Genomic DNA, 16613 nt, shown 5'->3' with positions numbered 1-16613 from the left:
TGATTTTGAGGTGGAATTCTCAACAGACTGAGAAAACTATACTTACCACAGTGGGGAGACATAGTACACAGTTTGGTGTTATGAGAAGTCTTGAGTGAAAAGACATAAACCAATGGTTTATATACATAATTGATATAAGCATGGATAAGACATGCTGAAAATAGTATGTAATCTATTGATGATATAAATTATAAAACTAGCAATAACTTAATTGAGGTATGGTAGTTTAATTCACTCACTTGAAGATAACTTTGCATATTTAAATGGTAATCAAATAAGACAATTAACTAGGTATCAATTCAATGTATCAAATAGAAAATTTGTTGCTGCACCGTTATGTTTTTATTAGTGAAATAATATATTCAATTGCAGCCTACATCAGAACTATATTTGCAATGTTAATACAATTCAAGTGTGTCCCATTGCTGGAGTCTATAGTTCAAAGATTTCTAATAATTTACAAAAAAATCTGTTTATAATATATGCATAGACGCTTCTAAATAATTGTTCTTACTCTTGTTCATGTGGAATCTGACACAGCAGGGCACACCCCTTTGCCTTGAACCCATGCGTAAACGATTGGCTCTGTGATCCTCTGCTCTCTCCTGGATCCCAATAATCTTGCGCTGGCATGCGATAGAAGTGGAAATTTGGGTTTGGATAATAAATGTGACCCCCATGGAAGAGGGAAGAGAAACCTAACCTCGTGAGTACCTGTTCGAGTATTCAAGAATGGGCGAATCATTGACGTCACGGCTGCACAAACTTATTTGGCTACCTACACATTTGCTTGGAATAACAAGGGGATCGTACTAGACGTTCGGGACTTTTTCTGCGCGTGGTCCTGTTGGAGCAGCACTCTACCTCTGATCGCTGGGTAAGGAGGATATGGGAACAAGACCGTCGGCGACAATGTCAACAGTGTAGCTATCAGTAGCTAAAAACGATTGTTACCACTAGACTGCAATACAATGTTGATTGCTAGCCCGCAGTAGTATGAAAGAAAACATGATGGTAGGGCTTTCGTCTAACTAGCTAGAACGCTAGTTTATACCAATTAAATAGCTAGCGCGAGCTAGTAAACGCGAGCAAACTTAGCCCGGTTAAACTGTAATGTTTTGACATAAAGCTAACTCACCAGCAGTTAAATTAAGTAGCTAACGTCATTGCTTTCCTTTGAGGATTAACGTTACGTCGTGGACTTTCCGATTTGGACACAGTTTCTACTTGGAAGTTATTGGAAAGGTGATTCTAGTATGCAGACCGACTTAGTCACAGGCGACGCGGATTCTCTTCATGGTGGACTTTTTTCCTTGGATCCATTGGTGGACCGAATCCTGCGGGATTCTTTATGTCAGCAACAAGGATGGGTGCGCGTATATGGTAAGATGGACAGCCAATTTTCAAAGCTTCTCTAACTGCATTGTGCACTGAGGTGAGAAGTGTTCTTTGCATTTTGACATCTAAAAATCCTATTCCAACGTTGCCATAACACCAGTGTCGTGGTTGGAAAAAATGGCACATGGCTTAAGGGAACAAGCATGTACTTCCCAGTAACCATAGACATAATTTACCCCATATATAATATGACACCATTGGATGACCCTATTGTGCGATTATGTACATTGGCTTTGCTCGATCATGCCAAAATCACGGTAAGTATAATTTGAGTATTTGCCATTGCACTGGTACATATTTGCCACCCAACAGAAGGATATCCAACTTCCTACTTTATTTCATATTTGTTTAAGGTGAGTCATGATGGAGAGGTTGAATTATATATTTTTGTCAAGTGGCTAGAACGCATGAAAGGCTCTTTCAGAATTCCATGTGCATCATATGTCCAAAATATGAAATATGGCAACAACCAAAGATAAATGAAGGTCATTTCTTCTTCTTGACATTCTTTCAATCCATATGAAATCATAGGTCTGAGCAGTAGCCTAATATCCAATACTTTGCATGCTCATTTACAAAGCCCCATCATAGACTACACACAGAACATACAGAAAAAGCTGTTAATTAAACAGTAACACATCTATATTATTCGGGGACAATTCACGCCACTACCACCAGTAGTAGGAGATTTTTAGGCACCTTATTATGTATCTACATGAATAAGTCAGATCCTATTGTTGGGGCTGGATGAGGAGCAGTAGGAATTGACAAGGTGATGGATGTGAGTTTTGACCCTCTGAAAATGACATTCCTCACTAGTGAACATGTAGCTAATAGGATTGCAGCATTACCACCACTATGCAATATGGTTGTGACTTATGATCAGAGGAAGATGAGCGCATAATCTAATTGCTCTCAGCTGGTGTTAATTTACTGGTCTGATTAATTGCAACGCTATTTATTCATTACTTGTCTTTACATCCAGGCATGGTTTGATCTAAGAATTGCTTGTTACATTTGAACTGATGTGCCTTTGTAGCCTACATCCTGTGGTCATGTTTACGTAAACATTTGTCATTTAGCAGACACTCTTATCCAGAGCGACTTTTCATTTTCATTTTTACTGGTACCCCGTGGAAATCAAACCCACAACCCTGGCATTGCAAATGCAATGCCCTACCTACTGAGCCACACAGGACCAATAGGCAGGGACTGTTGTCATGGTAGCTCACTCACTTCGATGAATAGAAAGGGATGCTCAATAATATTGTGGTTAGACAAAACATCCTTTGCTTTCCGCTACTGTATTTTCTTCAATGTTTTTCTAGTTTTTTGATAAGCTTGGATTCCATTCTGTATCGCTTTCTCTTGACGTTTGCATCCATAAATAATTTTTCACAATTAGTCTAGGCCTGCATTGGCTTTGCATTTCCTTGGTCATGCTATAAGCTACCTAGACCTACTTTGGGTAATTGAACTGTAATGACATGTATAGACTGGATTGATTTCTAGGGTTTTTCCTGCTCCTCTCTCAAAAATTATTATCGAAGGGTCGTTCCACCTCAAAAAGCCCAAGAAAGGGGATTTCGGCACCCACCATCTCAGATTGCCCTGATATTGTTTCTGTTGTTAGGAACAGATAAGATTAGCATTCCTGCAACATTATTATTATTATTATTATTATTATTATAATATTTTTTTCATCACCTTTATTTAACCAGGTAGGCTAGTTGAGAACAAGTTCTCATTTACAACTGCGACCTGGCCAAGATAAAGCAAAGCAGTGCGAACACAAACAACAGCACAGAGTTACACATGGAATAAACAAACATACAATCAATAACACAGTAGAAAAAGTCTATATACAGTGTGTGCAAATGAGGTAAGATTTTACTGAAATCTAATTTGATCTGAGAAATTAAGATAATCGGTTGCATTTTAATTGATAGGATTCATATAATATTCAATAAATATAGTACTAAACATTTGATTTGGAACAAACTTCTTTTTCTAGCAATGAGTTAGACATGAGGAATCCAAAGAAATTGTCAAAAGCCCCCCCATGGATCCGCCCCAAGCCAATCCCACCCAACAACGAGTATATAGTATCAGTTCTCTATGTCTGAGAAGTAGTATGGAGCTGCGGCTCGGGAGTATTGTTTCTTCTTCCTACATAATGTATTCCCAGTGAATTTGGTGAATTGTTTTTCTTCCTGTTCAGATAAAGGAGTCATTGAAGTTAGGTTTATGTCCCACCCTACATCCTGAAATAACCAGGTTCTGACCACTAGATGGTGCTGTTCCAGGTTACAAAAGGACATTTTAGTTTCCTTACCCTGTATTCAGTCTATGGACAAGGTTGACAGAAAGAAATCCATGCTTTGGTTTTGTTGTCTGCTGTTTCGAATGCTAACTTTCTAGTATTTGTGGCACAAATCTAGTGCAAGTCAATGGTACCTATATTAGCATTTTCACACTTCATTTCCAAATCACCCTAAAGTATAAAAATTGATTGTGTAACTCAATGATGATTTGGATATGAAGTGTGAAAATGCTGGTCCAAATCGGATGTTAGTGTAACAGTTTAGCTTCCGTCCCTCTCCTCGCCCCTACCTGGGCTCGGACCAGGGACCCTCTGCACACATCGACAACAGCCACCCTCGACGCATCGTTACCCATCACTCCACAAAAGCCACGACCCTTGCAGAGCAAGGGGAACAGCTACTTCAAGGTCTCAGAGCGAGTGACCTCACCGATTGAACCGCTATTAGCGCGCACCCCGCTAACTAGCTAGCCATTTCACATCGGTTACATTAGGTAGTATATTTATTGAATACTATAAATTTAAATGGCCAATTTGAGTGCAATAAACTAGCTTCATTTCTCAGAGATAAAATTATATTTAAACAAAATAATGTTGCGTAAATGATAATCTTATCTTTTTCTAACTACAGAAATTATTTTAGAACAATCTGAGATGGTGGGTGTCATGGCTTACCGTAATGACATGGAACGACCCTGAACCTTTAAAGGACAGGAGTGATACACTGGACAACAGAAGCATAATGATGTTGTTGACGGTGTTAATATGCAAGATGGCTGCCTACTTGAAGATTGACTGGAAGAGAGCTTTTTCTTTATGAAAATGGAATATTTTGACCTCAGCACAGTTATGTTTTCAATGGATGTAGTTGTTCTTGAGGGAATCCTGGGAATGTTCTACCAGGCCTATTTTAAGTTTTATTTGTTAATATCCTGGGAAAGAAACTTGATGTTAAGGGGTCAGTTAACAACATGTTTAGTGATCCATGAATAGGCCTAGATAATGTGTCGTCTGATTATGAGAATTATATGATGTTCAGTGGCTAGGATGAGTTAGTGATAATATCAGATTCCTCAATGACTCAAACAACATTGGGTTGTTGTCTGAGAAATTACAGGTATTTGTCTTAAGCTTTAATCATTTTAATGTGGCTTTAAAAAAGACCGGTTGACGTTTATTGTCATGAGTCTTATTCTGGAGGCAGAACTGAGCGATTTTTCTCCTTAGGCCAGCAGCAAAGTCAAAATTGGCTATATTGTCAAAATTCATGAAAACAAAAATTAGACTGTCTTAATTTAAGGCGTTAGGGTTAGCAGTGTGGTTAAGGTTAGGTTTAAAATCTGAATCTATGACTTTGTGACTGTGCTAGCTAGTGACCCCTGCAGAGCTACCTGCAGAACGAGATTCATGACTAAAAAACGCTAACCTGCTTGAAAAGTGCCATATTTGAAATGGAAAGTCGGGCTGTGATGGTCTTGGAATTTGAGGTGACTGTAATTGGCCAGGACAATGTACATGGCCACCAACAACCTGTGGGGGGAGGATTGGCGCATATCAGACTCAAAAGAAACACATGGCTTTTCTCTGCAACTTCACTATTACCATTAGACTGAAATGATGAGGATATAAGCTATGCATCCTATAGGATGAATCATTAAAGGAGCTTGGCTACGTTTCATTTAGTTAAACCTCATTTAATAAGAGAGGAAATTGGCACCTGTCGTCATCATTCCTCACACATATGTTGACCTTGCAACAAGACACTGTTTTTTTTGTTGTTGTCTGATTAGAGTCCAGACAGGCTAGGCCTATTTTAGGAAACTTTCTGAATGGACATAGAGAATTTATGAACTCATACGTGCACACCCACCTACCTAAAAGGACCAATCAAGCAGATGTATTTTTTTATTTTTTTTTGCCTTTTACGTTTGCCTGTAGCACAGGTTGTCGCCTAGATTAATTTTAGGAGGCCTATAATATGTAGCCTATTATATAGGCTATACGAATGATGCGTTTTAATGTATTCATTCTCTTCTAACTGACACATCTCTCTGCCTTCTTCAATGTTCCCTTCTTGCGCAATTCATGCATCTCCACTGGCCAATCTATTCCCCCTCTCTCTAGCTCTTGAACGAGTAGCCTATAAATACAGTACCAGTCAAAAGTTTGGGCACACCTACTCATTCAAGGGTTTTTCTTTATTTGTACTATTTTTGACATTGTAGAATAATGGTGAATACATCAAAACTATGAAATAGCACATGGAATCATGTAACCAAGAAAGTGTTAAACAAATCAAAATATATTTTATATTTGAGATTCTTCAAATTCAGATTCTTCAGCCACCCTTTGCCTTGATGACAGCGTTGTACACTCTTGGCATTCTCTCAACCGGCTTCATGAGGTAGTCACCTGGAATGCATTTCAATTAACAGGTGTGCCTTGTTAAAAGTTACTTGTGGAATTTCTTTCCTTCTTAATGCGTTTGAGCCAATCAGTTGTGTTGTGACAAGGTAGGGGTAGTATACAGAAGATAGCCCTATTTGGTAAATGACCATGTCCATATTATGGCAAGACCAGCTCAAATAAGCAAAGTGAAATGACAGTCCATCATTACTTTAAGACATGAAGGTCAATCAATGTGGAAAATTTCAAGAACTTTGAAATCGCAAAAACCAGCCAGCGCTATGATGAAACTGGCTCTCATGAGGGCCGCCACAGGAAAAGAAGACCCAGAGTTACCTCTGCTTCAGAGGATAAGTTCATTAGAGTTATCAAACTCAGAAATTGCAGCCCAAATAAATGCTTCACGGAGTTCAAGTAACAGACCCATCTCAACATAAACTGTTCAGAGGAGACTGCGTGAATCAGGCCTTCATGGTCGAATTGCTGCAACGAAACCACTACTAAAGAACACCGATTTTTAGACTTCATTGTGCCAAGAAACACGAGCAAGGGACATTAGACCGGTGGAAATCTGTCCTTTGGTCTGATGAGTCTAAATTTGAGATTTTTGGTTCCAACCGCTGTGTCTTTGTGAGACGCAGAGTAGGTGACTGGATGATCTCTGCATGTGTGGTTCCATTGTGAAGCATGGAGGAGGAGGTGTGATGGTGTGGGGATGCTTTGCTGGTGCTTAGCAATTTTCTTTTTTGAATTCAAGGCACACTTAACTAGCATGGCTACCACTGCATTCTGCAGCGATACACCATCCCATCTGGTTTGCGCTTAGTCCCGCTCCATTTGTTTTTCAACAGGACAATGACCCAACACACCTCCAGGCTGTGTAAGGGCTATTTGACCAATAAGGAGAGTGATGGAGTACTGCATCAAATGACCTGGCCTCCACAATCACCCGACCTCAACCCAATTGAGATGGTTTGGGATGAGTTGGACCGCAGAGTGAAGGAAAAGCAGCCAACAAGTGCTCATCATATGTGGGAATTGCTTCAAGACTGTTGGAAAAGCTTTCCAGGAGAGAATGCCATGTGTATGCGACGCTGTCATCAAGAGGAAGGGTGGCTACTTTGAAGAATCCATGTGTTATTTCTTAGTTTTGATGTCTTCACTATTGTTCTACATAGAAAAACATTGAGAAAAACCTTAAGTAGGTGTCCAAACGTTTGACTTGTACTGTATGTGTGTATGTGTGTGTAGGTAGGTAGGTAGGTAGGTAGGTAGGTAGGTAGGTAGGTAGGTAGTCACTTAGAAATGTCCTTGTTTTTGAAAGAAAAACACTTTTGTTGTCTATTTTAAAAAATAACATCAAATTGATCAGAAACACAGAAGAGACATTGTAAATGACTGTTGTAGCTGGAAATGGCACATTTTTAATGGAATATCTACATAGGCGTACAGAGGCTCATTATCAGCAACCATCACTCCTGTGTTCCAATGGCACGTTGTGTTAGCTAATCCAAGTTTATCATTTTAAAAGGTTAATTGATCATTAGGAAACAATTGCAAAATGGTTAGCACAGCTGAAAACTGTTCTGATTTAAAGAAGCAATTCTTTATACTAGTTGAGTATCTGGAGCATCGGCATTTGTGGGTTCGATTACAGGCTCAACATGGCCAGAAACAAAGGACTTTCTTCTGAAACTCGTCAGTCTGTACTTGTTCTGAGAAATGAAGGCTATTCCATGCGAGAAATTGCCAAGAAACTGAGGATCTCGTACAACGCTGTACTGGGGCGGCAGGTAGCCTTGTGGTTAGAGCATTGGACTAGTAACTGAAAGGTTGCAAGATCGAATCCTCGCGCTGACAAGGTAAAAATCTGTCGTTCTGCCCCTGAACAAGGCAGTTAACCCACTGTTCCTAGGCCTTCATTGAAAATAAGAATTTCTTCTTAATTTACTTGCCTAGTTAAATAAAGGTAACATTTTTTATAAAACTCCCTTCACAGAACAGCGCAAACTGTCTCTAACCAGAATAGAAAGAGGAGTTGGAGGCCCTGGTGCACAACTGAGCAAGAGGACAAGTATATTAGTGTCTAGTTTGAGAAACAGATGCCTCACAAGTCCTCAACTGGCAGCTTCATTAAATAGTACCCGCAAAACACCAGTCTCAACAGTGAAGAGATGACTCTGGGATGCTGGCCTTCTAGGCAGAGTTGCAAAGAAAAAGCCATATCTCAGACTGGCCAATAAAAAGAAAAGATTAAGATGGGCAAAAGACCACACACTGGACAGAGGAAGATTGGAAAAAAGTGTTGTGGACAGACGAATCGAAGTTTGAGGTGTTTGGATCCCAAATAATATTTGTGGGACGCAGAACAAATGAAAAGATCCTGGAGGAGAGCTTGACGCCATCTGTCAAGCATGGTGGAGGCAATGTGATGGTCTGAGGGTGCTTTGGTGGTGGTAAAGTGGGAGAATTGTACAGGGAAAAAGGATCTTGAAGAAGGAAGGCTATTACTCCATTTTGCCATGCCATACCCTGTGGATGGTGCTTAATTGGAGCCAATTTCCTCCTACAACAGGACAATGACCAAAAGCACAGCTCCAAACTATGCAAGAACTATTTGGGGAAGAAGCAGTCAGCTGGTATTCTGTCTGTAGTGGAGTATCCAGCACAGTCACTGGATCGCAACCCTATTGAGCTGTTGTGGGAGCAGCTTGTCCGTATGGTACTTAAGAAGTGTCCATCAAGCCAATCCAACTTGTGGGAGGTGCTTCAGGAAGCATGGGGTGAAATCTCTTCAGATTACTTCAACAAATTGAAAACTAGAATGCCAAAGGTCTGCAAGGCTGTAATTGCTGAAAATGGAAGAATCTTTGACGAAAGCAAAGTTGGAAGGACACAATTATTATTATTTCAATTAAAAATCATTATTTATAACCTTGTCAACGTCTTGACTATATGTCCTATTCATTTTGCTACTCATTTTATGTATGTTTTCATGGAAAACAAGGACATTTCTAAGTAACCCCAAACGTTTGAACTGTAGTGTAGTTTGAAACTTATTTCGAGCTGTTTTAAAAACGATATACTAGGCCTATTCGAGGAGAAAAGCATCGATCAAACCTCTTGCCTGCTGAATGACTATAAAATGGGCTACAAGTTTGAATGGCGAGAGCGACGTAGCCTAGCTCTGGTGTGATGTGATTACATTGGCTAAATTGATACCTTGCTGCACTGATGCATTGCAAACGTAAAAAACAGGCAGAGAGAAATTAATGAATTGATTCACACAGTGTGCACCAGTGGCAGTGTCCCAGATAGATGGGTTTGATTCTTGCATCTGTTAACCAGTTTCGAATAAATTATTGACTGATTGTGACTGGATGATATTTCACAACTGGTGTGAACCTGCGTCATGAACAAGACATGTTCTCTTATTTTATTTCTTCCTAATTATTGGGACAAAAATAATGGACTTGGTGAGAAAGGGCCTTTACTGAAAATGGGCCTTTTACAAGATTAAATCATGACAGGAGCGTTTGATTCTTATTAAAGAGAGAGTCCAGACAGGCTACTTGAGGAAACTTTCTGAATGGACATATAGGCCTATAGAGATAATCAGCGAACTGACACACGCACTCCCCAGTAAAAGGACCCGTCAATCAAAGTCACCAGAGTATGTCAGACATCGGCAAATATTTCTCCTTTCCTTAAGACATATTAAAAAACCTAGGCCTACCTTCAGCTTTCTGAAAGTAGGGTATAAGATAATAGACAAGCAAAGTATAAAGGGGAAACATCTATGTACATTTCATCTTCATACTATCGCAATCATTAAAATAGAAGCAAATACACACAACATCTCCATATCGTTGATTTGGGTATAAATTTAATGAAAGATTCCATATAAAATTATACCATGCCAGGTTGGACAGAATTGGTGCGTTGTCCATTTGACACATTAGTGCATTATAGGCTTCAGAGCCAGAACAACCTTGTCGACTGCCGTTGCATAATTAATGAATAGTCAGACATATCCGCCCTTTTTTAAAAGACAGATTTATTTAATACAGTGAGGGGGGAAAAAGTATTTGATCCCCTGCTTATTTTGTACGTTTGCCCACTGACAAAGAAATGATCAGTCTATAATTTTAATGGTAGGTTTATTTGAACAGTGAGAGACACAATAACAGCAAAACAATCCAGAGAAACGCATGTCAAAAATGTAATCAATTGATTTGCATTTTAATGAGGGAAATAAGTATTTGACCCCCTCTCAATCAGAAAGATTTCTGGCTCCCAGGTGTCTTTTTTATACAGGTAACGAGCTGAGATTAGGAGCACACTCTTAAAGGGAGTGCTCCTAATCTCAGCTTGTTACCTGTTTAAAAGACACCTGTCCACAGAAGCAATCAATCAATCAGATTCCAAACTCTCCACCATGGCCAAGACCAAAGAGCTCTCCAAGGATGTCAGGGACAAGATTGTAGACCTACACAAGGCTGGAATGGGCTACAAGACCATCGTCAAGCAGCTTGGTGAGAAGGTGACAACAGTTGGTGCGATTATTCGCAAATGGAAGAAACGTAAAAGAACTGTCAATCTCCCTCGGCCTGGGGCTCCATGCAAGATCTCACCTCGTGGAGTTGCAATGATCATGAGAATGGTGAGGAATCAGCCCAGAACTACAAGGGAGGATCTTGTCAATGATCTCAAGGCAGCTGGGACCATAGAAGAAAATAATTGGTAACACACTACGCCGTGAATGACTGAAATCCTGCAGCGCCCGCAAGGTCCCCCTGCTCAAGAAAGCACATATACATGCCCGTCGGAAGTTTGCCAATGAACATCGGAATGATTCAGAGGACAACTGGGTGAAAGTGTTGTGGTCAGATGAGACCAAAATGGAGCTCTTTGGCATCAACTCAACTCGCCGTGTTTGGAGGAGGAGGAATGCTGCCTGTGACCCTAAGAACACCATCTCCAACATGGAGGTGGAAACATTATGCTTTGGGGGGTGTTTTTCTGCTAAGGGGACAGGACGACTTCACCGCATCAAAGGGATGATGGACGGGGCCATGTACCGTCAAATCTTGGGTGAGAACCTCCAGCCAGGGCATTGAAAATGGGTCGTGGATGGGTATTCCAGCATGACAATGACCCAAAACACACGGCCAAGGCAACAAAGGAGTGGCTCAAGACGAAGCACATTAAGGTCCTGGAGTGGCCTAGCCAGTCTCCAGACCTTAATCCCATAGAAAATCTGTGGAGGGAGCTGAAGGTTCGAGTTGCCAAATGTCAGCCTCGAAACCTTAATCACTTGGAGAAGATCTGCAAAGAGGAGTGGGACAAAATCCCTCCTGAGATGTGTGCAAACCTAGTGGCAAACTACAAGAAACGTCTGACCTCTGTGATGGCCAATAAGGGTTTTGCCACCAAGTACTAAGTCATGTTTTGCAGAGGGGTCAAATACTTATTTCCCTCATTAAAATGCAAATCAATTTATAACATTTTTGACATGTGTTTTTCTGGATTTTTTTGTTGTTATTCTGTCTCTCACTGTTCAAATAAACCTACCATTAAAATTATAGACTGATCATTTCTTTGTCAGTGGGCAAACGTACAAAATCAGCAGGGGATCAAATACTTTTTTCCCTCACGGTAGCAAGCAATGAAAACGTGCGTTTTATAAAAGAAAGTCCACATATCAAACCATTTTTTTTTTTTTTTTTTACTAAGGTGCCATAGCCAATAGGCTAGCGCTTCTACACCCCCATGCATCTAGCGGATTCGCTGCTCGAGCATCGAACGACAGTTAGAAAAAAGTTTGCAAAACAATTGCTTATAATCCTTTGTAAACACTCGTGCTATTAGTTCAAGTTTATCTACCTGAAAATTAAGTAAATACAAATAAATTTAAAAAATGAATGTAGGCCTATTTAAACGTTTTGACGGTTATTTTCTTGGCGGTCTTCGTCCATAACTGTCTTTTTTTCAATTACCATCACAGCCCTAATTGAATATGTCAACAGTTGAGTACGTAGGTTAGCTTTTAGATTTGTTTTTTTTTGTCTGGAGAACTTGAGTTTTAGACTAGCCTAGCTATAGTGAATAGTCTGATTGTACTGTGGCCCATGGACAGCAGTAGCCCTGTCTCTGACTTCCAGCACTCTTAGGATGTTTGCCACTTCCCTTCTCTCCCCTGCCTGTTTCAAGTGACTTGCCGGAGCTGTGATGTAAGCAGACAACTCTGTGAATGACCTCAGTGGCCAGGATTCCAGAGCAGCAGGCACCAGTGTTCCAACGTCACTGCGTTCCAATGCTGAAATAACTCTATAAAAATGCCGACTGGCTGATCCCAGTGTAACCATAGGCAAAGTAACCTTCATTTTGAGTAAAGTCATTATAAAATAAAAATGTAATAGCCTAGGTGACATTCTCGATTAAGTTGGTTGACGGCTGAAGAACTGTGATTCTGGGGAATAATTGGACTTTTATGCTATTTGACATATTTTTGTTAAATGAGTAGCTACCCCATGTTTAGCCCAGCGTTTCCCAAACTCGCTGCACGTTTTGGTTTTTGCCCGCACACTACACAGCTGAATCAAATTATCAAAACGTAAAGATTTGGGCAAAAACCAAAACGTCCACCCCTTGGGGTCCCAAGGACTGAGTTTGGCCACAGTGGAATGGGCAGAATGGCAAGGTATGGTAGAATGATTTTGCCTTTTAGTTCTTGCATGTGGGCTGAGCTGCCAAATGTAGTTCTATTTAGGGTGAAAGACTGGTTGTCATGGCTGCCTCTCATAGGGCATTCGGGGTCACTGTAGCAGCTGTCTGCAATTTCTTCAATTAGGCTAGTAAACACTCAGAACAAGAACAATTACAATTTCCAGTTACGGGAACAAATGTTGTTTGATTTCAGATTCTAGGCCTATGCGTTTAGGTTGTGTTACTCCATCCAATTGTCCGTCCCTGAATCTCAAACAGCACCATGTGGATTAGGATGAGTTAATAAGGATTTGCGGTGCCCTGCCTAAATCCTTTGAAAAAGTGCATTAACCAGAGAAAGGATATTGCGCATAAGCCTATTAAAGGTTGACTGAAGACAGAGGAAAGAGTTTATCTGTTAGTAACTGATATTGACAGGAATATTCATCCATTCTCATATTCAATTCATCCAAGCCTCATTTGAGGAAGAACATATAGGCTTTGAAGTGAATTACTACAATAACATCTAGCTGTAGTTTAGGATTAAATGCAGATTTATTTTAGAATCCCTGTCTTCTAACAATGCTTTGTTTTGTTTTTTACCTACCCAAACTTTATCGGTTTAAACAATGGTTTAAATCAAAGGAATGAAACTGAATTCGTAAACCAATCCCATTTCTGCCAACTTGTTGTTTGTTGTTTGTCCTCAGTAATTCACATGTTGTCCATAGAGGAGCTATTTGCCCATATGGCCTTCTGTTTTTAGACAGAGTTGTATTCCTATTCATAGAAGACCAGTGGTCGACGAACTCCCTGCGTATGAATGCAGAAAAGGGCAGGTATCTACAGATCCTCCACCCTTTCCTTCGACACCGACTAGTTGGCTGCAAGACAACATTCTGGGATTACAGGCGTTACCTGAAAACACAGGAAGTCCCCATCCTGTTTTTGATCTAATTCCAGATCTTTGAAGGATAGGCTTAAATGTTTTTGTCTTAGTTCTGATATGAAATGAACATAGCCTACAGTAAGTTGGCCTAGACCTGGGCAACATTGCACATTCCCTAGATAAATCCACAATTTTTCTTTGTCCTCCATCGGTGTCAACGCAAGTGAAAACTCAAAGGTTCCGGTTTGTCACACACCACACAGAGTGCTGTCTTCGTCAATGATGGATGTCATGTGGCTATGCGGGTGTAGGTCATTAGGGTTTGACTGAGGTAAAAATGTTATGAAAGATCCCTCTATGTAAAGCTGCAACGTGAGCAGTGTTTAGGGTAGAGTGTACAAGAGAAGCTTTAGTATCCCAGGATGTACCTAATCAAACTACTGCACGGAAGCCTCAATCCTTTGCCCTGATTCATCTCACACTTCCAAAGGTGGTTGAAACAGACAGGAGAGATGGAATGGCTCTCGACCCTTTCATTCAATACAGCCTGTCATATAAAATAATCATCCAGTCAGTTATTACATTTTTTCTTTAACAATGACTGAATAACTGTCTACCTGCTCACACTCCATTCTGTGCATTCAATGCATTTCAATTAAAAACTACTTCCTGGTATCCTAGAACCTAAGCTTTCATATTGCTGCAATATGGATATACAATTGACCTATGATATTGGTATCACCTGCTGGTCAAAAGTAGTGCATTATAAAACGAATAGGGTGGCATGCTGCCATTTGGGACGCAGACCTGAGGTCTGCTAAGGTTGAATCATGAATCATGTTAGTCAATTAGCAGATGCTCTTATTCAGAGCAACTTAGTTAGTGAACTCATCTGAAGATGGCTAGGTGGGACAACCACATATCTCAGTCATACTAAAGTACATTTTTCCTCAATCAAGTAGTTATTAGCAAAGTCACTGCTAGTAGGGCCACCACACAATATGTCACAAAATACATTTCTATCTAGGCCTACATCACCGGTCAAAAGTTAACACCTACTCATTCAAGGGGTTTTCTTTGATTCTACAATCAATCAATGAAATGTATTCATAAAGCCCTTCTTACATCAGCCGATGTCACAAAGTGCTGTACAGAAACCCAGCCTAAAACCCCAAACGGCAAGCAATGCAGATGTAGAAGCACGGCGCCTAGGAAAAACTCCCAAGGAAGAAACCTAGAGAGGAACCAGGCTCTAAGGGGTGGCCAGTCCTCTTCTGGCTGTGCCGGGTGGAGATTATAACAGAACATTGCCAAGATGTTCATTGATGACCAGCAGGGTCAGATAATAATAATCACAGTGGTTGTAGAGGGTGCAACAGGTCAGCACCTCAGGAGTAAATGTCAGTTGGCTTTTCAAAGCCGATCATTAGTGAAGACATCAAAACTATGAAATAACACACATGGAATCATGTAGTAACCAAAAAAAGTGTTAATCAAAATATATTTTATATTTGGGATTCTTCAAATTCTTTCATCAAGGCAAAGGGTGGCTATTTGAAGAATCTCAAATATAAAATATATTTGGATTTAACACTTTTTTTTGGTTACTACATGATTCCATATGTTTTATTTCATAGTTTTGATGTCTTCACTTCTATTCTACAATGTAGAAAATAGTACAAATAAAGAAAAACCCTTGAATGAGTAGGTGTTCTAAAAATGTTGACCACTTGTGTGCATCACACATGGCTGTGCCTGAAAATCAGGCCAGTCTCAAGCTCATCTAGATGGCTTCGTCCAGCTGACCGAAAGCCTCCCATGAATGAGAAAGATGGTCAGTCTTCAACTATCCTACTTAGAGGTCGACCGATTATGATTTTCCCGATACCGATTATTGGAGGGCCAAAAAAAGCCGATACCGATTAATCGGCCGACTCGTTTTTATTTATTTATTTTTTGTAGTAATGACAATTACAACAATACTGAATGAACACTTTTATTTGAACTTAAAATCAATTTAGCCTCAAATAAATAATGGAACATCTTCAATTTGGTTTAAATAATGCAAAAACAAAGTGTTGGAGAAGAAAGTAAAAGTGCAATATGTGCCATGTAAAAAAGCTGACATTTAAGTTCCTTGCTCAGAACATGAGAACATATGAAAGCTGATGGTTCCTTTTAACATGAGTTTTCAATATTCCCAGGTAAGAAGTTTTAGGTTGTAGTTATTATAGGAATTATAGGACTATTTCTCTCTATGCCATTTGTATTTCATATACCTTTGACTATTGGATGTTCTTATAGGCACTTTAGTATTGCTAGTGTAACAGTATAGCTTCCGTCCCTCTCCCTGAGCCTACCTGGGCTCGAACCAAGAACACATCGAAAACAGCCACCCTCGAATCATCGTTATCCATTGCTCCATAAATGCAGCGGACCTTGCAGAGCAAGGGAAACAACTACTTCAAGGTCTCAGAGTGAGTGCAGTCACTGATTGAAACGCTATTAGCGCGCACCCCGCTAACTAGTTAGCCATTTCACATCGGTTACACCAGCCTAATCTCGGGAGTTGATAGGCTTGGAGTCATAAACAGCTCATTTGCTTGAAGCACAACGAAGAGCTGCTGGCAAGCGCAGGAAAGTGCCGTTTTGAATGAATGCTTACGAGCCTGCTGCTGCCTACCACCGCTCAGTCAGACTGCTATTTCAAATATCAAATCATAGACTTAATTATAACATAATAACACACAGAAATACGAGCCTTAGGTCATTAATATGGTCAAATCCGGAAACTATCATTTCGAAAACAAAACATTTATTCTTTCAGTGAAATACGGAACCCGTTCCGTATTTTATCTAACGGGTGGCATCCCTAAGTCTAAATATTGC

The 16613-nt window shown here is 40.1% G+C and overlaps 1 protein-coding gene across 2 annotated transcripts in view; it reads left to right on the top strand.

Moving 5' to 3' along the window:
* The first annotated feature begins 599 nt into the window (after positions 1-599).
* LOC106599426 (ras GTPase-activating protein nGAP) overlaps positions 600-16613 on the top strand; it is a 111434-nt gene continuing 95420 nt past the window's right edge. The window contains exon 1 of one of the 2 annotated variants that reach the window (XM_014190657.3): positions 600-1383. In XM_014190657.3, coding sequence (XP_014046132.1) covers positions 1257-1383 — 127 coding nt within the window. In that variant the 5' untranslated portion in view covers positions 600-1256. The remainder of the gene's footprint in view (positions 1384-16613) is intronic. The other variant, XM_014190659.3, reaches the window with a different exon arrangement.

Source organism: Salmo salar, chromosome 03 (assembly GCF_965601325.2).
Source record: "Salmo salar chromosome 03, fSalSal1, whole genome shotgun sequence".
NCBI classification, from domain to species: Eukaryota; Metazoa; Chordata; class Actinopteri; order Salmoniformes; family Salmonidae; genus Salmo; species Salmo salar.
The sequence above is the reverse complement of the archived record's forward strand: the minus strand, read 5'-3'. Positions and strand labels throughout refer to the sequence as shown.